Source organism: Chiloscyllium punctatum, chromosome 1 (genome assembly GCF_047496795.1).
Source record: "Chiloscyllium punctatum isolate Juve2018m chromosome 1, sChiPun1.3, whole genome shotgun sequence".
Taxonomy (NCBI): Eukaryota; Metazoa; Chordata; class Chondrichthyes; order Orectolobiformes; family Hemiscylliidae; genus Chiloscyllium; species Chiloscyllium punctatum.
The window spans coordinates 113,693,501-113,720,004 of NC_092739.1; the positions used below are offsets into that span (position 1 = coordinate 113,693,501).

Here is a 26,504-nt window from a genome sequence, read left to right on the forward strand (position 1 = left end):
TATCGGAAGATCCTCCCAGTGCCGAAGGTCCTGTCTTATATTAGACAATAGACAATAGACAATAGACAATAGACAATAGATGCAGGAGTAGGCCATTCTGCCCTTCGAGCCTGCACCGCCATTCAATATGATCATGGCTGATCATTCCTAATCAGTATCCTGTTCCAGCCTTATCTCCATACCCCTTGACTCCACTATCTTTAAGAGCTCTATCCAATTCTTTCTTAAATGAATCCAGAGACTGGGCCTCCACTGCCCTCTGGGGCAGAGCATTCCACACAGCCACCACTCTCTGGGTGAAGTAGTTTCTCCTCATCTCTGTCCTAAATGGTCTACCCTGTATTTTTAAGTTGTGTCCTCTGGTTCGGCACTCCCCCATCAACGGAAATATGTTCCCTCCTGCCAGAGTGTCCAGTCCTTTCATAATCCTATACGTTTCAATCAGATCCCCTCTCAGTCTTCTAAACTCAATGGTATACAAGCCCAATCGCTTCAGTCTTTCCGTGTAAGGCAATCCTGCCATTCCAGGAATTGACCTCGTGAACCTACGCTGCACTCCATCAATAGCCAGAATGTCTTTCCTCAAATTTGGAGACCAGAACTGTACACAGTACTCCACGTGTGGTCTCACCAGGGCCCTGTACAGCTGCAGAAGCACCTCTCTGCTTCTATACTCAATCCCTCTTGTTATGAAGGCCAGCATGCTATTAGCCTTCTTCACGACCTGCTGTACCTGCATGCTTGCCTTCATTGACTGGTGGACAAGAACACCCAGATCTCTCTGAACAGCCCCTTTACCTAATTTGATACCATTGAGGTAGTAATCTGTCTTCCTGTTCTTGCCACCAAAGTGGATAACCAGACATTTATCCACATTAAACTGCATCTGCCATGCATCTGCCCACTCACCTAACTTGTCCAGGTCACCCTGTAATCCCCTAACATCCTCATCACATTTCACCCTACCACCTAGCTTTGTGTCATCAGCAAATTTGCTAATGTTATTGCTGATACCATCTTCTATATCATTTACATATATTGTAAAAAGCTGCGGTCCCAGCACGGATCCCTGCGGTACCCCACTGGTCACTGCCTGCCATTTTGAAATGGAGCCGTTAATCACTACCCTTTGTTTCCTATTAGCCAACCAATTCTCTATCCAATCTAGTACTTTGCCCCCAATCCCGTGCGCCCTAATTTTACTCACTAACCTCTTGTGTGGGACTTTATCAAAAGCTTTCTGAAAGTCCAGGTACACTACATCCACTGGATCTCCCTCGTCCATCTTCCGAGTTACATCCTCAAAAAATTCAAGAAGATTAGTCAAGCATGATTTCCCCTTCATAAATCCATGCTGACTCTGTCCTATCCTGTTACTATTATCCAGATGTGCCGTAATTTCATCCTTTATAATAGACTCCAACATCTTTCCCACCACTGAGGTCGGACTAACTGGTCTATAATTTCCTGCTTTCTCCCGCCCACCCTTCTTAAAAAGATTTTAAATTCCAGCAAAAATTACTATCAACTTGCTATCTTTCAGGAGGAAAGGGTCCATGTGCCGATGCCAGGAGCCCGTCCTGCTACCACCAGCCTTAACCTCCATGTACACTGCCGCATGATCAGAAACAGCTATGTTCCCTAGTCTGCAAGACAGCACCGAGTTCAAAAAGGTCGATAGGACAAAAAGCATGTCAATTCTATAGCACTTGTGAATTAGAGAAAAAGGTGAAATCCCTACCTTCGGGGTGAAGATATCTCCACATGCCACCAACCCCTGCTCTGTGTTTAGGTCCACCAGCTGCCTGGATTGTGAAGACATACCTGCAAGACCCCTAGGAATCCTGTCCACCTCAGGGTCAATAATATAATTAAAGTCTCCCCCTAAAATTGTAATACTTGCACCAAGGGCCATCAATCTGGAAAGTGCATCCGTTAAAAATTTAAGGGGGTGCACCAGGACGGGGAGCAGTATACATGCAGAATCCCATATTCCACTCCATGTATTAAAGCTTTTAAGATTTATAAATCGCCCGCTGTCATCCTTCATTTGGCCTAGCATTTGAAATGGGAAGTTCTTCTGGATGAGAATAGCAACTCCTCTACTTTTTGAATTAAAGAATGAGAAAAATACCTGTCTGAATCCTCCCTGCTGTAACTTCAAATGCTCCTTATCGGTCAGATGTGTTTATTGCAGCAAGGCTACATCGACCCTCTCTTTTCTAAGGTTTGACAGTATCTTTTTTCTCTTAATTGGTGAGTGACTCCCCTTAACATTCCAGGTGCACCATTTAAATTAATGGTTAGCCATGATCATCCAAAACAGTCTGTGGACCCCCCAGGAGGAAGAACCCCACTCATACTGCGCTGAGTGAAAACCATAATCAGTTCGTATAAATTTAAAAATGCAACTTCCAAAGCAAAACTTCCAACAGCTATTTTTGCAACATACCAACATCTAACACAAATGAAAGGAGACTTTCCCCCTTGCCCACAGGGGGCACTCATACCACCATTAGCCCCTCCATGACTTCTTCTAGCTGAAGCCATGCCCCCACCCCAGACAACACAAAGTAAGAAAAAAAACAAACATAACAAGAAAGTTAAAAGTGGACACTCAACCTGTCCCGTCCAGATTGTTACCTCAGGCACACCAGGTAGAACAAAAAAAAACCTCTTCCTCCCCCTCCCCATCCCACACCAGAAAAGAAGAACAAAAAGGAAATAATAAGAAAAAAAGGAAAGGAAAACAAAGGGTGATGGGAAGGGAGAGAGAAGGGAGTGCCCCAATTTGTCTGGGTTCTGATGCAGAGCTCAGCAAGGCAGACCTACTGGGTCACCACCATCTTTAAACACCCCAAAACTTATTTTAAAATTCAATTAACTGATCTCCTGTTTTTCCAGTGCCAGTTGACCAGGCTCAAGTCAGGAGTACGATGGAATACTCACCACTTGCCTGGAAAGTTGCAGATCCAACAATATTTAAGAAGCTTGACACTATCTATTGCAAAACAATTGATTGGCACCCCTTCCACCATCTTCTTCATTCACCTCCATCACTGACGTTCAGTGCCACAATGTATACTATCTACAAGCCACCTTCACTACACCTTTCAAACCCATCGTCTCTTCTACATATATATTTTAAATTTATTCACAGTGCACCATTGGCTGGACCAGCATTTAATGCCCATTCCTAATTGCCAAGGGTAGTGAAGAGTGAACCATATTGCTGTGGGTCAGCAGTCACACATAGGCCAGACCAAGTAAGGATAGTAGTTCCCTTCCATAAGGACATCAATGAATCAGATAGTTTTTTTTGTGATGATAGGCAATGGTTTCATGGTCATCATTAGACTCTTAATTCCAGATTTTTAATTAAATTCAAATTCCGCAATCTGCTATGACAGGATTCGAATCCAGATCCCCAGAACATTACCTGGGTCTCTGGATTAACAGTCCAGCAATAATACCACGAGACAATTATCTCCTCTCCCATTGCCTCCGCCTTGGAGGACAAGGACAGCAGATGCTTGGGTTCACCAGCAAATGCAAGTTCTGCTCTAAGTTGCACATTACACTGGCTTGGAAATATATCACTGTTCCTTATCCTCATTCGGTTGAACTTGAAGAACTCTCTTCCTAACTGCATTGTGAGTGTCCCTACATGACAAAGTCTACAGCAATTCAAGACAGGAGCACATTACTACTACCTCCAGGGAAATTAGGGACAGGCTACCTCAACCAATAATGCTTTTATCACATAAACTAATAAACAAAATCAACAATACTCAATTCAGATATTTAAAAAAATTCAGTTCATACCAGTAAAACGTCCATGTTCAGCGAGGAGGTGTCCACAAAAACATTTTGACTTTAATCCGACTCTGATGCAGTCCCAGTTGTTTTCAGAGCATCGCCATCCAATATAGATTCCTTTTGAAGCAACATTTCGATTGGTTACAAATAAAATAGCTGAACAATCTGCCACCCACTTACAGTATAGGTGATGAAAATCCCTTCAAGTAACGCTAAAATGTACTCAAATCCTGCTTGAAGGTGAGATGTCAATCTTTTACATGATTAATAACTGCCAAAATGCAAGCCTAATGTTGTACTTCATGGTTAAAGTCAACTTCCAGCTATACTAACCAAATATGTGCATTCAGCAAAGCTTTCAGGCAGAAACCTTCACTACCAATGGGATTTTCTGTCTCCACATCAAGGGAAAGATTTGCTTTGCAGTGTTTACAACAACATTCAAACATTTTTTTAAGTTCACAATGTTCTAAATATTCAGAAATCTTTGCCCTATGGCCTTTCCAATCTTGAGCAGCCAATTTAGTAACAATAGTGACTATTTTACATTGGTAAATGAATGCTTAAGCTCATTTCATATAAACATTTATAAATTGCAGAAGGAACAGGTCTCATTTTGTCTGTCGGAAATTAAGCCCAGAGCTTTGAAATTAAAGGATAGTGTGCAATCTTACACAACCAATTCTGTTAACCTGTTAATAGACATTCTTATGCTGACTTTAAAAAAATTCTAAAGAGGAAATAAAAGCATTGAGGAAGAACTTAATCAATTAAGTATTAAGTTCCTTTGACATCCTCACTATTCTGTACAGACCTGAGGCCTAAAGTGACTTACTTGGGCACAATTATTTTCACAGATCTACTTTGCTGTAAGATGGTAAGATATTCAAACTAATGACAGACATGAAGCAAGACCCAGAGAGAAGAGAAATTTATCCTTCTCTAGCAACAAAGCAACTGAATATTTTCAAGAACAGAATAGATTAGATTAGATTACTTACAGTGTGGAAACAGGCCCTTCGGCCCAACAAGCCCCGCCGAAGCGTAACCCACCCATACCCCTACATCTACATCTACCCCTTACCTAACACTACGGGCAATTTAGCATGGCCAATTCACCTGACCTGCACATCTTTGGACTGTGGGAGGAAACCGGAGCACCCGGAGGAAACCCACGCAATCCCTGGGAGAACGTGCAAACTCCACACAGTCAGTCGCCTGAGGCGGGAATTGAACCCGGGTCTCTGGCGCTGTGAGGCAGCATTCCCAGGCTAAACTGCACTTCCCCTTTAAGAGGTACAGGCTACCTTTAAGTGGCATTATCCGTAAATGCAGCCACTTATTGGCTTGTATAACACAAACAGGTGTAAGGTAACCACGTACTGCATCAAATATGACCTTGCCAGTACGACCCACATCTACAGAACAAATAATAACAATTAAACTCACCTGTTTGAAGAGCATTCAGCGCTGCTTCTTTCTCAGGATCAAATAGCTCCTTTACCCGGGTCCCAAATTCTTCTCTATGCATTGCTTTGGCAACAGAGATGAGCTCAGCCTTTTTGGCTGGAACAATAGGTTTTACTGTATATCCTGTAAAAGGTAATTGTAAGAAACCTCATAATAGATAAATTTACTTTTTTCCAACTACTTTTATACTGCTATTGTAAAATGTTATTGTTTTTCCTTTCTGGTTAAAGGAAAACAGAGAATAGGAGCAGGAGTAGGCCATTCGGCCTTTGAGCCTGCTCCATCATTCATTATGATCTCAGCTGAGCAGCCAACTCAATAGCTTGTACTTGCCTTTCCCCCATATGCTTTGATCCCATTAGCCCCAAGTGCTACATCCAGCTCCTTCCTGAAATGTTTTGGCCTGAACTACTTTCTGTGGTAGAGAATTCCACAGGCTAACCATGGGAGTCCAAGCACTGAGCATGTCACCTAGACAGGGAACGAAACGTTTGCAACACAAATTCCCAGCTCGGCGAACAGAACCACAGCAACTTTATACCTGTTCCTAGCAATCTATGTCAATGGACATCTGGAGGCTATGTTAAAGCTATAGCAGTACTTAATGGTACATAGCGTGGCAGCTAGCTAGACTTCTTAACGCATTTAGACTCCTCTTTGTCTGCAATGTCTTGTTAGTTAGAACACATTGCTTGGCTTCAATTATAAGTTCCATCTCTGTGAGTACTTACACTTGCCATAATTTTATTCTTTTCACTTAACATCACAGACATGGGCTTCTAGTGGAACTTAACCGGATAAATTTCAACAGCACACATCTTGGCTCATTTTTCATTTTCTTAGGCAGGGGAGCGTTGATATCAGTTCTAATATGCTAATGGTTGAAATTAGATTACTCAATTTTTAAATGCATGTATAAAAAGAGTTATAAACATCCTGAAATTTTAACATGAAAGTCTGCACTGGAGTTGCTGTGAACCATAATTCCAGACACGGCAGATCCAACCTCCACTTCGCACTACTCTGCAACTTCATGATAGAAGATTGTAAATTAAAGAGGCTGTCTTGGTAACATCAGGATGATTCCAGGATACAGTTAACACGGTTATCACTGAGTGATTGGAATGTTTACCTCAGAGTCACACACACCTCGGCAGGTTTCAGTCCACAAGGAGAGAGGAAGAAAAATAAATGTGCCCAAATGTTACCAAGGTTGGGTTGCATTTGCGTTGCCTCCTTAGATTCTCACAAGCAACAAACCTCTTAATTATTAGGAAATTTAACTTGAAATTCCTGACAATTGGTTCTTTAAGACTTCTGTGGCCTGTGCTTTAGTTATAGACTGTACAGCATGAAAACGGGCCCTTCGGTCTAATTGGCCCATGCCAACCAGATATCCTGAATAAATCTAGTCCCATTTGCCAGCATTTGGCCCATATCTTTCTAAACCCTTCCTATTCATATTCCCATCCAGATGACTTTTAAATGTTGTGATTGTACCAACCTCCACCACTTCCTCTGGCAGCTCATTCCATATACACACCACCCTCTGACCCTTAGGTCCCTTTTAAAACTTTTCCCTCTCATTTTTAACCAATGCCCTCTACTTCTGGACTCCCCACCCAGAGAAAAGACCTTGTCTATTCACCCTATCCATGCCCCTCATGATTTTATGAACCTCTACAAGGTCACCCCTCAGCCTCTGACACTCCAGAGAAAATGGATTCAGGGAAAATAGCCTCAGCCTATTCAGCATCTCCCTATAGTTCAGGATCTCCAACCCTGGCAACATCCTTGTAAATCTTTTCTGAACGCTGTCATGTAAATATTTTTGGAGTTACACCAGAGGCCACAAAATAGAAGGTTATATTTTCCACATTTCTATTTCCTATGACAGATATGCATCAATTATTTTTTTAATCTTTAGAGGCTTTTTACCCCCACAAAGAAAACATTAGAAATTACTCCTTGAAATAATGCATCTCCCCACACAATTAATTAAACAGGCTCCTGTGCTATGGTTCCATTGCTCTGTTGATATTTTGCTTGCTGTTTGGTTTTGATCTTGACTGGAGATGGCAGCTCTGAATATCTATGGTTACAACCCCAACTACTGTCACATCTTTTTTGGAGGTTCTCCCACATGTCTGCTAAAAGGGCAAGAGACCAGCACAATCCACGTGAAAGTTTTGAGTCATCAACTATTGACCCAAACCCTCGCCCTTGCTTTTTTATAACATGATGCACTGCCAACCTGAAGAGATAACCAAGGTGAAGTTAAAGTATTTTTCAGATTACCTTTTGGAACAAGCATGGTGTTTTGTTGCTGAGCTTGTGATGGTTGGTGTGGGACCACAGCCTGGCTAGTCCCAGATGTGTTGCCTGCTTTGTTTCCTTGTACGATTTGTTGGGACTCGTGACCTTCAGCTTTTGGGGTAAAACTTGCCTTTTTTGCCTTTTGCTTTCCTGAGCCTTGTCCTGAAGACATTGTGTCTGGGGGTTCCACTTGTACTCAGCCACTGTAGCCAGATACTGAAATAATGACAATTAAAAATAAATTTCCATTATACAAGGTTTTTAGAAAATCATTTGCTTTCATATTTTTGTTTCATCAGTACAGATGCTAACACTTTTTTTTAAAGCTTTAAAGATTCTGTAACATTATGAAGTGCTACCTGACTGGAAATGTAAGTATGGGAGGTAGCGTTGTGTTTCAGTTGCACAGTAACCAGGTTGCATTGCTAACAACAATGTAGATAGCAGTCAATGGTAAGACACTTCTGGGGAGCACTGGCACTCATGTAGTGACAAAGCAAGGCAAATATTATGTGCAGAAGTGGTATCAGTTTAGTGTTTGGTTTAAGGTATGCATTGCAGATAGAGAATAAAACATTTTTAGAAAAACTGGTTGGGAGCCTATCAGATACTGATGTGGGTTAATTAAGGAAATAATGGTAAATAAAGGCAAATACTTTCTCTCGGTTTGTTCAGATTAAAAAAACAGTGTTGATGAAGCTATTACAATTGATGTGGCTATTACAATTGATGTGGTGTACATGCACTGCCAAAGAGCATTTGATAAAATGTCACATAACTACCTTGTCTGCAAAGTTGATGCCCAGTGAATAAAGAGGACAGTAGGTGGCAGCATAGAAGACAAGAAAATGTGTTAAATGGTCTTTTTGTAGTGTCAGAAATATTCAGTGGGATTCCCTGGAGTAATAGAGCTTTTGTTTTGGTATGTATTAATAACTTCAAACCTTGGAGTTCCGGAGCTCAATTTCAAAATGTGCAGTTGATACAACACTTGGAATAATTGCAAACTTTGAGGAAGATAGGGTTAGACCTCCAGAGAGTGTAACAGAATGGTGGGGTGGGTGAATAATTAGCAAATAAAAATTAATGCAGATAAATGTGAAATAGTACACTTGGTCATTAGGAGTAATGTGGTCAATTGAAATACTGCAATGAAATGAAGTGAGGTTTAGGCTGGTAAGGAGAGTCAATGGGCATACTCTGTTGGAATACGAGCCAGCAACAGCCTACAATTTAATAATGTATCCAATTATAACTGTGTCATAGGGTGTGCTCTCAGTGGGTAAAACTTCGCTCCTATGATCTCAAATGTGTTTAGGTTCAAGAATTTGGTCCATTAAATTGAACTTTTTCTATCAGATTTCATCTTGATGCAATTGGAATTTATTGCTGCCTTAGTGAAAACATACTTCTTACTGAGGACAGGTCACAACCCAAAGAGCTAACACTGATTTCTCTCCACAGATGCTGCCAGACCTGCTGAGCTTTTCCAGCAATTTTTGTTTTTGTTACTCCTTACTTTTCTCCCTTTCAGAGGATGAACTTCATACCTAACCCATGGGGAGTTTATAGTATAATCCCATACAGGCTTGCGTGACTCAGCCACGATCTTAATAAATGACTACGCTAGATGGACTGAATGGCCCATTCGTGTTCGTATATTCACATGTGTGCATAGTCACACAAACATGTGCTTCAGAACATCGGTGCAATCCTATTTCATTTAAGGCACTCTGGCTAAATATTTAATGTATTCAGTACCTACCTCAAAATCATGATTTGGAGATGCCAGTGTTGGACTGGGGTGTACAAAGTTAAAAATCACACAACACCAGGTTATCGTCCAACAGGTTTAAGTGGAAGCACACTAGCTTTCGGAGCGACGCTCCTTTATCAGGTGTTGTGCGATTTTTAACTTTATACCTCGAAATCAGCTAACTCAATACAGAACATAAACAGACAAGTGAGGGACTACATTAACCCAGGAGTCAGTAATTATACTAAATTTTTGATGCTTGTTGCACAACACTGGATTATATCAGAAAGGCTCCCCAATAACTCACTTGTTAAATGCACTCCCTGGCTTGTAATCCAGTTCCTAAATCTAGATCCTCCCCTCTACTGTGTTACCTCCCGTGTCGCTGAAGGCTTCACCATCCGAATACAACAACAGTAATTCGAGTTAAATTAGAAAGTTTACCTGGTTTTTGTTGTCACACCTTCTTACAACACTAGCAATAACTTCTTCAATTGGTGCTGAGCTACCTCGCTGACTGAGTCGACAGCCCCAGGAGGCAAGTCACTATCTCCAATTGGTCAATGATCCTGGCAGCGATCACTCAGTTGGCTGCTGCTGGTTAAATCCTGTCTGAGATGTACTGTCCATCCATGTGGGCTTGGATCCGCTTTCAGCCCCTGCAATGGAATAACCACAGGGGTATGGAAAAACTCATTCCACAGTGTCAGAACTTAGAATTTAAGGTGGCATTGAATTTTGCACATTTACATAATTTGAAAACTGAATTGGAAATATTGGACCCACTCTTGACACAAGAAATGAATTATCATACATCATGTCCTATGCTAAGATTTTAGTCAACTGAAATTAATTGTTCATTTAACATATTACACTTTTGACTGATCAGCATGAAATTATGACAATACCTATTTACCAAATGATATAACAGTTTATAGTAGAACCAGGGAAGGAAGAGCCTTATCAAATTATAGCTTTCTGAAATGTACTTTTTAAAAATCTTAAACAAACTACGTTGGACAATTTATTCTGTTTGTGCAAGCATTCTCAGTCTAAAAAGTCAAAAAACACACCTCATCAGGTTATAGTCCAACAAGCTTTCAGAGCTGCGCTCCTTCCTCAGGAAGCTAGCTCATAAACCTGTTGGACTATAACTTGGTGTTGTGTGACTTTTGACTTTGTCCACCCCAGTCCGACACCGGCACCTCCACATCAGTCTAAAAAGGTGAGACCTTACAGGATAAATATATGAGGATGAAAAGACACTGAGGATAATGTTTAATACACAGCAAAGTAAATCATGATTTTTTTTACAATTCTGCTATACTTTTGCCTTGAAGTGCTTCCAGTCCTATGAGTGACCAGGCACTTAATCTGATTTCCAATGAGAAATCTCCATATTGACACTGACTGCAATTAAATAGGTTCAAAAAGTGTGGTGCTGGAAAAGCACAACAGGTCAGACAGCATCCAAGGAGCTGGAGAGTCAACGTTTCAGGTGAAAGCCCTTCAGGGCCTTGCTGAGACCACACCTGGACTATTGTTTAATTTTGGTCGTCTCCTCAAGGAAGGATGTTCTGGTTGTGGAGGGAGCACTATGAAAGTTTACCAGACTGATTCCTGGGTTGACAGGACTGATGTATGAAAAGAGTCTGGGTTGGTTGGCTTAGTGGAAGCAGAGGGTGATGGTCAAAGGGTGTTTTTGTGACTGGAAGCATGTGTCCAGTGACACATAACAGTGTTCAGTGCTGGGTCCTTTGCTGTTTGTTGATCTAGTTGTGAATGAAAGTGGTATGACCAGAATAAATCAGGTGGACCTCATAGAATATGAATTCCTATTTGGAGCTGGTAACCTGATTCAATCAGGGAGCCCTGACTGACAGATTATAAACAGGAGTGTGAGGGTCTGTTCACTGAGAAAACCAGCTCAGTCTTATGTATTATGCATGTGTGAAAGGGTGACTTGCTCATGGGAAACAGCAAAACAGATACGGGCCAAATGCAGGTGGGGCTAGTTTAGTTTGGGAACAAGGTTGGTGTGGACTAGTTTCCATACTGTCTGACTCTTTGACCAGTAAATTCATCAATGACATGAAATTAGTGGTGTGGTAAATATAGTGAGGAGCAAAGCCTTAGATTACACAATGATATTAGTGAGCTGGTTAGATTGACTGAACATTGGCAAATAAAATTTAATCCTGAAGAGTGTGAGGTGATGCATTTTGGCAGGACTAACAAAGCAAAGATTTACACATTGGATGGTAAATGTTAAAAAGTACAGAGGATCAGTGGAACCTTGGTGTGCATGTCTATAGACCTTTGAAGGCAGCAGGATGAGTAGATAAGGTGACTAGTCACTAAGGTGACTATGGATACTTATTAGTTAAGACACTGAATACAAGAACAAGGAGAGCTATATAACTTTAGTCAGGCCACAGTTGGGATACTATGTTCATTTCTGGTCTTCACACTATAGGAAGATGTGATGCACTAGAGATTCACCAGGATGTTGCCTGGCATGAAGCAATTCAGCTAGATAGACTTGAAGTTATTTTCCTTTAAGTCGACAAGATTGACTGCAGAGGGATTGATAACCAGGGAACACAGTTTTAATGTAAGAAAGGAAGTTTAGAGGGGATTGGAGGAAAACAATTTTCACCCAGAGGGTTTTGGGCATGTGGAATTCACTGCGTGAAAGGGGTGGTAGTGGCAGAAAACCTCAAGACGTGAAGAGCATTTGAAATGCCATAGAATACTGGAAATGGGATTGAAGTGATGGATGTTTGACTGGTACAGACATGATGGACAGAAGGGATTCTTTGCTGTAAAAACTCCATGTTGGTCAGTGTATTGAGTATAGGAGTTGGGAGGGTCATGTGGCTGTACTGGTCTTTTCCTCGGGGGTGGGGGGGGGGGGTTTGGGGAGGGAGAGAGGGGGACACAAAACTAGAAGGCATAGGTTTAAGGTGAGAGGAGAAAGATTTGAAAGGGACCTAAGGGGCAACTTTCACGCTGCGAGTGGTGCATATATAAGCTGCTGGAGGAAGTGGTGGATGCTAGTACAATTACAACACTTAAAAGGCATCAAATGGGTATATGAATAGGAAGGTTTTAAGAGGGATATGGGCCAAATGCTGGCAAATGGGACTAGATTGGTTGAGGATGTCTGGTTGGCATGGACAAGTTAAACTGAAGGGTCTGTTTCCATACTGTATATCTCTACAACCCTATGACTATGACTCTAGTCCATCTATATCGTGTCTCAATTCTTTGTGACCTGTTTTTCCCAATAGTGAATCTTCTCTATTTCTCTTGCTTTGTGCTTATTGAGACAAACAACATGCGAGCAAAATTATTTCATCATAAAGTCATTTGCAATGCTCAACTTCTCATAGTATTCTTTTTATTGGATATCAAAAGCTTCTCCTTTTTATTGAACACAGAAAAACCTAAATTTTATCCTGTCTTTGGAATTCTGCTTTTTACCACTCTGTAAGATTAGGATGTAAACTACATTTCATGAGTGACTTAAGTTTAGTTATGATCAATCACATAATTAATGTATATTCATTGAGCAACCTAACATTATATTGTTCTGCTTTGAGTAGTAGGCCCTTCAGCCCATTGAGTCTTCAATCTATCCACACTAATCCCATGTTCTACCACATGACTCCTAGCTTAAAATGTTGTGACATTTCAAGTGCTCATCTATGCAATTTTTAAGAGGTTGTGAGGATTCCTACCTCTACTACCTTCCAAATAGACAGGCAGGAGGCTAGAAGATCACAGCAAGCCAAGCAGCATCAGGAGGTGGAGAAGGCTACATTTTCAGTGTAACCCTCCTTCAGGGCTGGAGGTGGGTGTAGGGGGAAAGCTGCAGATAAAGGGCGTGGTGGGGGCAGGATGGTGAAATGGGTATAGGTTAAGACAGGTAGAGGGTACAGCCTGGTTGGTCAATGGGAGGAGTGGAAGAGAGGGGGGAGGGTCTGGAAAGGGAGGTTATTTGAAGTTGGAGAAATCAATTTGGAGTCCTCCAAGCTGAAGATGAGGTGTTGTTTCTCCAATTTGCAGTTTGGCTCACTGTGGCAATGGAGGAGGTCAGGGATGGTCATGTCAGACAGGGAGTGGGAAGGGGAATTAAAATAGACAGTGACTGAGGGTCCAGTCAGCACCTGCCTTCTACAAGGAGTGTTCCCTTTGACAGTCCTTGGTTTGTACCACTCTCCCCACCAATGCCACTGAACCCCCAGATACCTTCCCCTGCAAGGAGAAAAGATGCAAAACCTACCAGTACACCACACCCCTCACCTCCATCTAGGGCCCTAAGCAGTCCTTCCAAGTGAGACAGTGGTTCACTTGCAGTAAACTAGGTTGGAAGAGAGGCATCAGGTGCTCCTAATGTGGTCTTCTCTACAATCAGGGAGACTGAATGTAAAGTTAGGGAATGGTTCACAGAGCATCACAGCTGGGCCCACAACCTCCCTTCCCAGACCGCCCCCTCTCTTCTACTGCTCCATGCCACCAACCGGTTTCATTCCTCCCATTGACCAACCAGGCTGTACCTTCTACTTGTCACAATAACCAAAATTGCAAATTGGAGGAACAACACCTCATCTTCAGCCTACAGCCCAGAGGACTCAACATTGAGTTCTCCAACTACAACTAACCTCCCTTCCCAGCCCCTCTCTTTCACTCCTCCCAACCATCAACCCATTTATTCCTCCCATTGACCAAGTTGTACCCTCTACCTGTCTTCACCTATACCTACTTCACCATCCTACCCCTTTACCTGCAGCTCCTCCTAGTCCTGAAGAAGGGGTACACCCAAAACATCAACTTCTCCACCTCCTGATGCTGCCTGGTTTGCTGTGTTCTTCCAGCCTCCTGCCTGTTTACTTGGATTCTAGGATCTATAGCCTTTTTTTTTGTCTCTACTACTTCCCCAGGTAGTGCACTCCAGATTCCCACTGCCCTCTGAGTGAAAAACATTTTCTTTACATTCTCTCTAAACCTCCTACCCTTCATCTTAAAGTTACACCTCTCATTATTAACCCTTCAACTTAGAGGAACTGCACTTGTTTTAAGTATAGCCAATGTAGTTCTTGATTCTGGAACATCATGTGATTCCAGTTATATTCATCTGACAAAGAGGTACACCAGGATGAAACAAGAACCTAAAGACTCAAGTTACAGCTGCAAGGCTGAGAGATGGCTGTTTAGTTTCACATCCAGACTTCTAAGGTTAAATAAGACAGAAATGGTTCACCCTTGAGCTTGTTAGCTCTAATGAAGGAATCATAACTACAACTGTGCCCATGTCCTGATATAATGGGAATATATAAATTAACTAAATTATAACCTTATATTAAAGTTTACTTTGTAACAATGTATTTAAGGTATTAGTTGTACAAACTTTTACATATCCTATATAACAATTTGTAGAAATTAGTATACTTTCTAATCTCTATTAAGGTAATGTAAGGAAAATAAACCATTTTCAATCTTTCACGTAGCAAATGCAAATAGTCAGTGATAAGTAAGTGCCTGATTTAATGGGAACATTGCCAATTCAGTGAGGATTGAGACATGAGCTTATTGCATATGCCTCCTTTTCTTTCTAACAAGGAAGCAAAGAGTGTTTATCATTGTTAAGTGACAATAATAAAACTTAATGAAGAAGATGGACCCATTGATAACTGGCAACTTAAGGAACCAGTCAGGAGATACTGGGGGTGGTGGTGACAACCCATCAATGCCCATCACCCTTAGGAACCGATTAGTGATTGATCATGCGTCCCTTAAATCACTCAGCTGAAGCCAATCAGAATGTAATCCTGTTGTGGGCTGTGGCTGGGAAAGGGTTAATAAGCAACAGCTTTTGATGATTGAAGTAAACATGAGAAAAATATAAATTATTCTGCTTTAAATTGAGAGTGTGAGGCTTTCAAGGCATTGTAGAGAGAAATGGAGGCTAGAGAAAGCAAGGAAATAAATGTTGCTGTTTTGAAAACAATTCACATTAGAGGCTGGAGATCTTTGAAAATATACAAGTGGATAAATCTACAGCACCTGATCTAGTGTATCCCAGGATATTGTGGGATGTTAAGGAGGAAATTATGGTGCCATTTGCAGAAATACTTGTATCATCTGTAACCACGGGTCAGGTATAGTCAGGAGAGATTGAGAGAATGCTTCGAGTGTAAAGGTAGTTGGAGAAAGTTAAGAGGGAAATCAGGATTGCAAAAAGAGGATATCTAATAGCTTTGGTAAATAGGATTAAGGATAATTCAAATTAACGACAAAAGGGTAACTAGAGAGAGAATAGGGCCCCTCAAAAATGAGTAAGGGCAACCTATGTGTGGAGATGCAGAAGATGGGGGAGGTACTAAACATATATTTTGCATCAGTGTTTACTGTGGAGAAGAACATGGAAGATATAGAATGTGGGGAAATAGATGGTGATATCTTGAAAAATGTCCATATTACAGAGGATGAGGTGCTGGATGACTTGAAATGCATAAAAGTGGATAAATCCCCAGGATCTGATCTGGTTTACCCTAGAACCCTTTAGGAAGTTAGGGAAGTGATTGCGGGCCCCTTGCTGAGACATTTGTATTTTGTTTATTATTCATTCAAGGGATGAGGGCATTGATGGCTAGGCCAGCATTTATTGCCAATCCCTAATTACCCAGAGGGCAGTTAAGAATCAACCACATTGCTGTGGATCTGGAGTCACATGTTGGCCAGACCAAGTAAGGATGGCAATTCCCTTCCCTGAAGGACATTAGTGAAGCAGATGGGTTTATCCAACAATCAACAATGGATTCATGGTCATTATTAGACTCTTCATTCCAGATTTTTGTTAAATTCAAATTACACCTTCTGCTGTGGTGGGATTCAAACCCAGGTTCCCACAACATTATCTGGGTCTCTGGATTAACAGTCCAGCGATTTAATGCCACAAGGCATCACAGGTGAGGTGCCGGAAGACTGGAAATTGACTAACGTAATATCACTATTTAAGAAAGGTGATAAGGAAAAGCCAGGGAACTATAGGCTGGTAGGAATGTTGTTGGAGAGAATCCTGAGGGACAGGATGTGCATGTATTTGGAAAGGCAAAGACTGATTAAGGATAGTCCGCATAGCTTTGTGCATGGAAATCATGTCTCATGAACTTGATTGAGTTTTTCTTTGAAGAAGTAACAAAGAGGATTGATTAGATTAGATTAGATTCCCTGCAGTTTGGCCCAACCAGTCCACAATGACCCTCTGAAGAGTAACCCACCCAGACCCATTTCCCTCTGACTAAAGCACTTTGGGCAATTTAGCATAGCCAATTCACCCGACCTGCACATCTTTGGACTGTGGGAGCAAACCGGAGCACCTGGAGGAAACCCACGCAGACACGAGGAGAATGTGCTAACTCCACACAGTGGCCCAAGGCAGGATGAGGGCAGAGCAGTAGATGTGATCTATATGGACTTCAGTAAGGCATTCGACAAGGTTCTGCATTGGAGGCTGATTAGCAAGGTTAGATCTCATGGAATAGAGGGAGAACTAGCCATTTGGATACAGAACTGGCTCAAAGGTAAAGGCAGAGGGTGGTGGTGGAGGGTTGCTTTTCAGACTGGAGGCCTGTGACCAGTGGAGTGCCACAAGGATTGGTTTTGGGCCCACTACTTTTTGTCACTTATATAAATGATTTGAATGTAAACATAGGACGTATACTGTAGTTAGTAAGTTTGCAGATGACAACAAAATTGGGGGTGTAGTCGATAGTGAAGAAGATTACAATGGGATCTTGATCAGATGAGCCAATGGGCTGAGGAGTGGCAGATGGAGTTTAATTTAAATAAGTGTGAGTTGTAGCATTTTGAGAAGGCAAATCTTAGCAGGACTTAGACTTAATGGTAAGGTCCTAGGGAGTGTTGCTGAACAAAGAGACCTTGGAGTACAGGATTATAGTTTCTTGAAAGTAGACTTGCAGTTAGATACGATAGTGAGGAAGGCGTTTGGTATGCTTTCATTTATTGGTCATTGAGTATAGGAGTTGGGAGGTCATATTGTGGCTGTACAGGACATTGGTTAAGCCACTTTTGGAATATTGCGTGCAATTCTGGTCTCCTTCCTATCAGGAGGATGTTGTGAAACTTGAAAGGGTTCAGAAAAGATTTACGAGGATGTTGTCAGGAGGGTTTAAGCTATAGGGAGAGGGTGAATAGGCTGGAGCTGTTTTCCCTGGAACGTCGGAGGCTGAGGGATGACTTTGTAGAGGTTTATAAAATCATGAGGGGCATGGATAGGATAAATAGACAAAGTCTTTTGCCTGGGGTGGGGGAGTCCAGAACTAGAGGGCATAGGTTTAGTGTGAGAGGGGAAAGACATAAGAGACCTAAAGGGCAACATTTTCATACAGAGGATGGTGCATGTATGGAATGTGCTGCTAGAGGAAGTGTTGGAGGCTAGTACAATTAGCATTTTAAAAGGCATCTAGATAGATATATGAATAGGAAGGGTTTGGAGGGATATGGGCAAATTGCTGGCAAATGGGACTAGATTAGGCTAGGATATCTGGTTGACATGGATGAGTTGGACCGAAGGGTCTGTTTCTGTCCTGTACATCTCTGACACTAAGGTGCTGGATGACTGGAGAGTGGCTCATGCAATTGTTTAAGAAGGGATGTAATGAGAAGCCTGGGAACTATAAATCTCTGAGTCTGACTTTGGTGGTGGGTAAGTTGTTGGGGGTGATTCTGAAAGCTGGGAATTATCGATGGGGCGGGGCAATTACAATGCGATTAGGCAAGAATTAGGGTGCACAGAATGGGGTAGCAAAATGCAGGGGATGCAGACAATGGAAATGTGGAGCTGGTTTAAGGAACAGATATTGTGTGTCCTTAATAGGTATGTCCCTGTCAGACAGGGAGGAAGTAATAAGGTAAGAGAAGTGTGGTTTACTACAAAAATTGCATCTCTTCTTAAGCAGAAGGAGACACATGTGTTGATGAGGCAAGATGGTTCAGATGAGGCAATGGAGAGTTACAGATTAGCTAGGAAGGATTTAAAGAGAAGGTTAAGAAGAGCACAGAGAGAACATGAGCTGTCTTTAGCAAATAGAATAACGGAGAACCCTAAAGCTTTCTATAGGTATGTGAGGAATAAAAGGACGATTAGAGTAGGAATAGGGTCAGTCAGGCCGGGTGCTGGCAGGTGGGACTAGATTGGGTTGGGATATCTGGTCCGGCATGGACAGATTGGACCAAAAGGTCTGTTTCCATGCTGTACATCTCTATGACTCTATAAGTGGGAAGTTGAGTGTGGACCCTGTGGACATCAGAGAGGTGCTAAACGAATATTTCTCATTGGTTTTCACTCAGGAAAAGAAGAATATTGTAGAGGAGAAGAATGAGGTACGAGATATTAGACTAGAAAGGATCGAGGTTAGTTACGAACAGGTGTTATCAATTCTAGAAGGAGTGAAAGTAGACAAGTCCCCTGGGCTGGATGGGATTTATCCGAGGATTCTCTGGGAAGATAGGGAGGAGAAAATGGAGGCTTTGGCTTTGATATTTGAATCGCCATGGTCTACAGGTTTGGTACCAGAGGACTGCAGGATTGCAAATGTTGTGCCCTTGTTCAAGAAGGGCAGGAGAGATGGCCCAGGTAATTATAGACCAGTGAGCCTTACTTCTATTGTAGGGAAGGTTTTGGAAAGGATTATAAGAGATAAGATTTATAATCATCTCGCAAGCAACAATTTGATTTCAGATAGTCAACATGGTTTTGTCAAGGGCAGGTTGTATCTCACAAACCTCATTGAGTTTTTTGAGCAGGTGACCAAGCATGTAGATGAGGGTAGGGCAATTAATGTGGTATACATGGACTTCAGTAAAGCCTTTGATAAGGTTGCATGTGGTAGGCTGTTGGAAAAAATGCAGAGGCGTGGAATTGAGGGTGATTTAGCAGTTTGGATCAGAAACTGGCTTTCTGAAAGAAGGCAGGGAGTGGAGGTTGATGAAAAATATTCAGCCTGGAGTCCGGTTACTTGTGGTGTGCCACAAGGATCTGTTTTGGGACTACTGCTGTTTGTCATTTTTATAAATGACTTAGACGCAGGCATAGGTGGATGGATTAGTAAATTTGCAAACAACACTAAAGTTGGTGGAGTAATAGTTGCAGGGGGACTTGGATAAACTGCAGAATTGGGCTGAGAGGTGGCAAATAGAGTTCAATGCAGCTAAATGTGAGGTGATGCACTTTGGGAAGAATAAGAGGAAGGCAGAGTACTGGGTCAATGGAAAGATTCTTGGTAATGTGGATGTACAGAGGGATCTTGGAGTCCATGTACATAAATCCCTGAAAGTTGCCACCCAGGTTGATAGTGCTGTTAAGAAGGCATATAGTGTGCTAGGTTTCATTCATAGAGGGATTGAGTTCCGGAGCAATATCATGCTGCAACTAGACAAAACGCTGGTGCGGCCACACTTGGAATATTGTGTACAGTTCTGGTTCCAATATTTCGGGAAGGATGCGGAAGCATTGGAAAAGGTGCAGAGGAGATTTAACTGGACGTTGCCTGGTCTGGAGGGAAGGTCTTATGAGGAAAGGCTGAGAGACTTAGGTCTGTTCTCATTGGAAAGAAGAAGGTTAAGAGGGGATTTGATTGAGACATACAAGATGGTCAGAGGATTAGATAGGGTAGACAGTAAAAGTCTTTCTTTTTCCTAGGATGATGACGTCAGCTTGTACGAGGGGGCATAACTACAAATTGAGGGGTGATAGAGTTAAGACAGATTTCAGAGGCAGGATCTTTACGCAGAGAGTGGTAAGGGCATGGAATGCCCTACCTGCTAATGTAGTCAACTCAGCCACATTAGGGAGATTTAAACAATCCTTGGATAAGCACATGGATGATGATGATGGGATAGTGTAGGGGACAAGCTGAAGCACAGGTCAGCGGAACATCGATTGCCGAAGAACAATACAGTGCAGAACAGGTTCTATGTTCTATATGTATTTGGAGAAGCAAGGAACGATTAAGGATTGTCAGCATGGTTTTGTGTGAGGGAAGTCGTGTCTCACAAACTTGATTGAATTTATTTGAGGAAGTAACCAAAACAATTGAGGGCAGATTGATAGGTGTCATTTTCTTGGACCTTAACAAAGCCTTTGGTAAAGTTCCACATGGTAGACTAATTAGTAAAGGTAGATCACATGGGATTCAGGGTGAGCTTCCCAATTGGAAACAAAATTGGCTTAACAGCAGGAGAAAGAGTGGTGGAGGGTTGTTTATCAGACTGCAGGCCTGTCACCAGTGGTATTCCACTGGGATCAGTGCTAGGTCCACTTTTGTTTGTCAGTTATATAAATGATTTAGATGAGCTTCAAGATGGCGGTGGAGTAGAATGCTTCAGCCGGAGCTTGCCTGCTCTGCCCAGTCGCTGTCGTCTTTTCTCTTTTTCACCTCTTGGTTTTTTTCTCTTCTTCTCCTCTGGTCGACCCCCGGCCTCTGGTTGACTCCCGGCCTCTTAACACTCCCAGCTTCTGACAATGAATCTCAGCCTCTGACGACTCTCTGCCTCCAGTCAACTCCAGCCTCAGCACAGACATGACAGGGGGCCTGCCGGTGTGGTGTGGCGACCTCCCAGCCTCATTGAGTATATGTGACAATAAAGCTAATTCGAATTATAAGAATATAGAAAGTATGGCTAGTTTGCAGATGACACTAAAATTAGTGGTACACCTGACAGTAAAAGCAGGTTTGACCCAATTGATCAAGATATCTTTATAACCTGTTAAACACTTTCTTAACCACCCAGTCTCCCTGGGATACAAACTTCAAATAATTATGTATATAATTCATTGCCCAGATTGTTGAGGATAGGAGCTGGGACATGATGTCGATGGGATGTTGGTGAGGCCTCTTCTGGAGTACTCCGTGCAGTGCTGATCACCCTGTTATAGGAAGGATATTATTAAGCTGGAGAGGTTTCCGAAGAGATTTACCAGGATGTCACCGGAAATGGAGGGTTTGAGCTATAAGTAGAGGCTGGGATAGGCTGGATCTATTTTCACTGGAGCATAGGAAGCTATGGGGTGACCTTATAGAGGTTTATAAAATCATGAGGGGTAGAAGAATTAGAATCAGAATATCCTTTATTGTCACGTATAATCCATTTCAGAAGTTCTGTGAAAATCTTTTACAATATCTGCGTCTTATGGCACCATCTTAGGTTCAAGTACCTAGATACACATCATGGACACAAAAGAGGAATAAAAAGTAGTTGCATTACTTGACAGTTTAAAAAATAAGTTAGAAATAAGACATCATTAAAGGATTGACATTACAAGTCAGGTAAAACATTTCAAATAAGTATTACATTGCAGCAGCTTAGTGCAGGGCCACTGCATGTGGTCTGATCGCCCGCACCACACCCTGGTCCAACAGCTGTCCCCGCTCCATTCCAAGCCTCCAGTCCACTCCATATCAGCACTCAGCTACTCCAAGGTAAGTTCCACGACTGCCTCCCCGCACCAGTCTCCCCCCGGGACTGGCTGCTGCTGCAGGATTTGTCTCCGGGGCTAAGGGCAGAGATAAAGAAAGAAAAAGAACAGACTGAGCAGAGGAGCTCCGGCAGGAGCGTCATACTCTGCTGCCATCTTGCTGGGTATAGATAAGGTGACTGGCAGGTATCTTTTCCTTAGGGTGGGAATTTCAAGATTAGTGGAAATATTTTTAAGGTGAGAGGAGGAAAATTTAAAAAGAAATGAGCAACAATATTTTTACAGTGTTTGTGTGTGAAATGAACTTCCAGAGGAAGTGGTGCATGTTCGGATTGGTAAATAAGACCTCTAAAACTTATGACTTCTTCCCATGACCATAACCATCAACTGCTTCAGCAGTTCCCTGTTGACTGGAATGTATTTATATTTAAAGATATATATTCAGCTAGTACACCACAGGTCATCTCTCTACGAATGTACATACTTTGCACAGATGTTTCAGCATGAGGTAGTTTTTCAGTTTCTGGTAAATTCCAGCCACTGAAAATTGGTGGTCTTGATTTTATATTGTACATGTCATTGTGAAACAGCATTTCTTTTTGATTCATCATAAACAACACCATTTGATCAATCTCTAATTTAAAACTGTAGCATTATTCTGGATAAATAGAAGTAGCCCTGAAGATGTTTTGGCTATTCTGGAATAAAGAAGTGTAGAACCACATAACATAAAGAGGGACACCAGATGGAAACTATTTACTTTTATAAATGTCCATTTGGAATCCTTCTTACCATGTATTAATGAACTGATATGATATGAATTGAGCTGAAGAACCTAAAAAGAGAAAAACTAAGGAGATACAAGTTTTCGTGTTGATATAAAGAGATGAAGGAATAAATTATAGGGTAATTTTGTAAACGTATGAATCTTGAAATTCAACATAATGTAAAAATAAGGGAAAAATATAAAACTAATACTGTCGTGTGACTCTCTTTTTCTATCAGTACAAACTAATTTGTGACAGTTTCTATCTAAATTAAATTTTGAAGGTTATAAGGTAGATTTTGCAAATTTGGACTCGTGCAGAACTTGAGCTGAGTACATATTGAGAATTTGGAGCAGAAAAGTCATTCAGCGGAATATTCCTCTCGGACGAGAAGATTTACAACATATCTTTACTATTTGAGGCTGATTTTCTAAAAAGAGGACTTGCTAAGTCAATTGAAAATTCAATCCACAAAAGCATTAGTCAGCTAATCGTATGGCTATTTTTCACAGTATGCTAATCACATGCCAGAACAAATGACAGATTCAGACTAAGGACATGAATGAGATTCAGAATTCCACTAAGTGCAGAAAACTCCTGATACCTTGCTTTTTCTCCTTTCCCACCATACCAACCAGTACCCTTCCACTGACACCCTCCTTCGACTGACTGAACCGGTCCTCACTCTGAACAACTTCCCTTTCCAATCCTCCCACTTCCTCCAAACCAAAGGAGTAGTCGTGGGCACCCGCATGGGCCCCAGCTATGCCTGCCTCTTCGTAGGATATGTGGAACAGTCCATCTTCCGCAGCTACACTGGCACCACCCCCCACCTTTTCCTCCGCTACATCGGTGACTGTATCGGCGCTGCCTCGTGCTCCCACGAGGAGGTTGAACAGTTCATCCACTTTACCAACACCTTCCACCCTGACCTCAAATTTACCTGGACCATCTCAGACTCCTCCCTCCCCTTCCTAGACCTCTCCATTTCTATCTCGGGTGACAGAATCAACACGGACATTTACTATAAACCGACCGACTGCCACAGCTACCAAGACTACACCTCCTCCCACCCTGCCCCTGTAAAAATGCCATTCCATATTCCCAATTTCTTCACCTCTGCCGCATCTGCTCCCAGGAGGACCAGTTCCAATACCGAACAACCCAGATGGCCTCCTTCTTCAAAGACCGCAATTTCCCCCCAGACGTGATCGACGATGCTCTCCACCACATCTCTTCCACTTCCAGCTCCTCCGCCCTTGAGCCCTGCCTCTCCAATCGCCACCAGGACAGAACCCCACTGGTCACCACCTACCACCCCACCAACCTCCATATACATCGTCATTTCCGCCACCTCCAAACGGACCCTACCATTAGGGATATATTTCCCTCCCCTCCCCTATCAGCGTTCCGAAACAACCACTCCCTCCGTGACTCCCTCATCAGGTCCACACCCCCCACCAACTCAACCTCCACTCGCGGCACCTTCCCCTGCAACCGCACGAAATGCAAAACTTGCGCCCACACCTCCCCCCCTTACTTCCCTCCAAGGCCCCAAGGGATCCTTCCATATCTGCCACAAATTCACCTGCACCTCCACACACATCATTTACTGCATCTGCTGCACCCGATGTGGCCTCCTCTATATTGGGGAGACAGGCCGCCTACTTGCGGAACGTTTCAGAGAACACATCTGGGACACCCAGACCAACCAACCCAACCACCCCGTGGCTCAACACTTCAACTTCCCCTCCCACTCCACCAAGGACATGCAGGTCCTTGGACTCCTCTATCGCCAGACCAGATTTCTCCAGTTTCCTCATTTCCCCTCCCCCCACCTAGTCTCAGTCCCAACCCTCGAACTCAGCACCACCTTCCTAACCTGCAATCTTCTTCCTGAGCTCTCCGCCCCCACCCCCACTCCGCCTCCTTCCACCTATCACATTTCCAATGCCCCTCCCCAAGTCCCTCCTCCCTGCCTTTTATCTTAGCCTGCTTGGCACACTTTCCTCATTCCTGAAGAAGGGCTCATGCCCGAAACGTCGATTCTCCTGCTCCTTGGATGCTGCCTGACCTGCTGCACTTTTCCAGCAACACATTTTCAGCTTTTTCACATGAGTTTTGATTACCAGAGTAGACCATGTCTTTGACTGAGGAGTGAGTTTCAAAACAAAAGTAATTCTAATTTAATTGTTTAATTAAAACTTATAGTTGTTGAAAAGAACTACACATTGACCTACACAATCAGCAAAAGACCAAAAACATTAAAAAGCTAGTAACTCAGAGCAGGAGTATTTGACTCTTTTGAGCCTGTTCTACCATTAAATATGATGATGGCTGATTCTCTATCTCAATGCCATATTCCTACTTTCTCTCCACATCACTTTAATATCTAATATTATATCAATCTCTTTCTTGAATATACTTTATGACTTGGCCTCCACAGCCTCTGTGCTAGTGAATTCTACAGGTTAACCAACCTCTGGGTGAAGAAATGTTTCTTTATCTCAATCCTAAATGGCTGGGTAGGCTGGGTCTATATTCACTGCAGCATAGGAAGTTGAGGGGTGACCTTATAAAGGTTTACAAAATCATGAGGGGTAGAAGAATTAGAATCAGAATATCCTTTATTGTCACATGTATCCTAAAACTGTGATTCCCTAGTTCTAGACTCCCCAACCAGGAGCTCTGTCAGAATTGTAGTCTTTTCAATAAGATTCCTTTTCATTCCTCTAAATCTAGTGAATACATGTCCTGTTGAATCCACCTCTGTCGATACAACAGTCCTGCCGTCCCCAGTATCAGCCTAGTGAACTTGCGCTGCACTCTCGCTGTGGAACGTATATCATCTCTTAGACAGAGAGACCAAATTTACAAGCAATACTCGAGGTGTGGTCTCACCAAGGTCCTATATAACTGCAGTAAGACGTCCCCACTTCTGAACCCAAATCCTGTTACAATGAAGCCCAACATACCACTTGTCTTCCTAATTGCTTGCTGAACCTGTCTGTCCACTTTCATTGACTGATGTCACCCAAATCCCTTTATGCACATTACCAGTGGCCTGGTATGGGTGGCCTGTTTCGGCAATGGCTTCCAGCCCGGTATTCCAGCTGACTGGTTTGGCGGTCTTACAGCGGTCTTTTCCCGAACCCAGGAGCTGGGAATTGAACTAAAATGGGCTTTGTCTTAATTTTTAAAAAAATCTTTCTTATCTATGCCTTCTGTTATTAATTTAGGTACTGTGGTATGGTGACTTCAATATATCACTATCTAAATTATACTTTTCCTTTCAGTTTTCACACCAATGTGTATAACTTCACATTTATCCACATTATATTGTATATGCTGTTTTGTAGCTAGGGAAAAGGGGGATTTATACTGAAGATAATTTCTAACTGCTAACAGTTCTAATGAAGAGTCACTGGATTAAAAACATTACTTCTGCTTTCTCTCCACAGATGCTGCCAGATCTGTCATGTTTCTCGAGCTATTTCTATTTTTGTTTCAGATCTCCAGCATTTGCATTTCTTTGTTTTATTTATCACAATTCTGTCCAGTTCTGTGTCATCAGAAAACTTAGAAATACTGTCTTTGGTTCCTTCATCCAGGTCATTTACTGTATATATAGGTCATGAACATCCAGAGCCCAAGCACTGATCCTTGCATACAACATTAGTCACTGCCTGCCACTCTGAAAATGACCAATTTATTCATACTTTCTATTTCTGTTTGGTATGATTTATTAAAAAGTCTTGAGCTCTGTGTTATAATAGTTTGATTGTCACTAAAAAAAGTACATTTACCTTTTAAAAAAATCTGTTGAGAACAAATTTTACTTTCACTGGCTGAAAATTGAAGAATGATGACT

General features: G+C 42.2%; 1 protein-coding gene across 1 annotated transcript in view; it reads right to left on the reverse strand.

Annotated features, from left to right (window-relative positions):
• LOC140478889 (protein FAM221B-like) overlaps positions 1-26,504 on the reverse strand; it is a 54,222-nt gene that overhangs the window by 11,976 nt on the left and 15,742 nt on the right. Inside the window, exons 2-5 of the mRNA XM_072572479.1 lie at positions 9,806-10,020; positions 7,588-7,821; positions 5,269-5,412; positions 3,826-3,936 (exon numbers count right to left, since the gene is read on the reverse strand). Of these exons, the coding sequence (XP_072428580.1) occupies positions 3,826-3,936; positions 5,269-5,412; positions 7,588-7,777 (445 nt within the window). The 5' untranslated portion in view covers positions 7,778-7,821; positions 9,806-10,020. The remainder of the gene's footprint in view (positions 1-3,825; positions 3,937-5,268; positions 5,413-7,587; positions 7,822-9,805; positions 10,021-26,504) is intronic.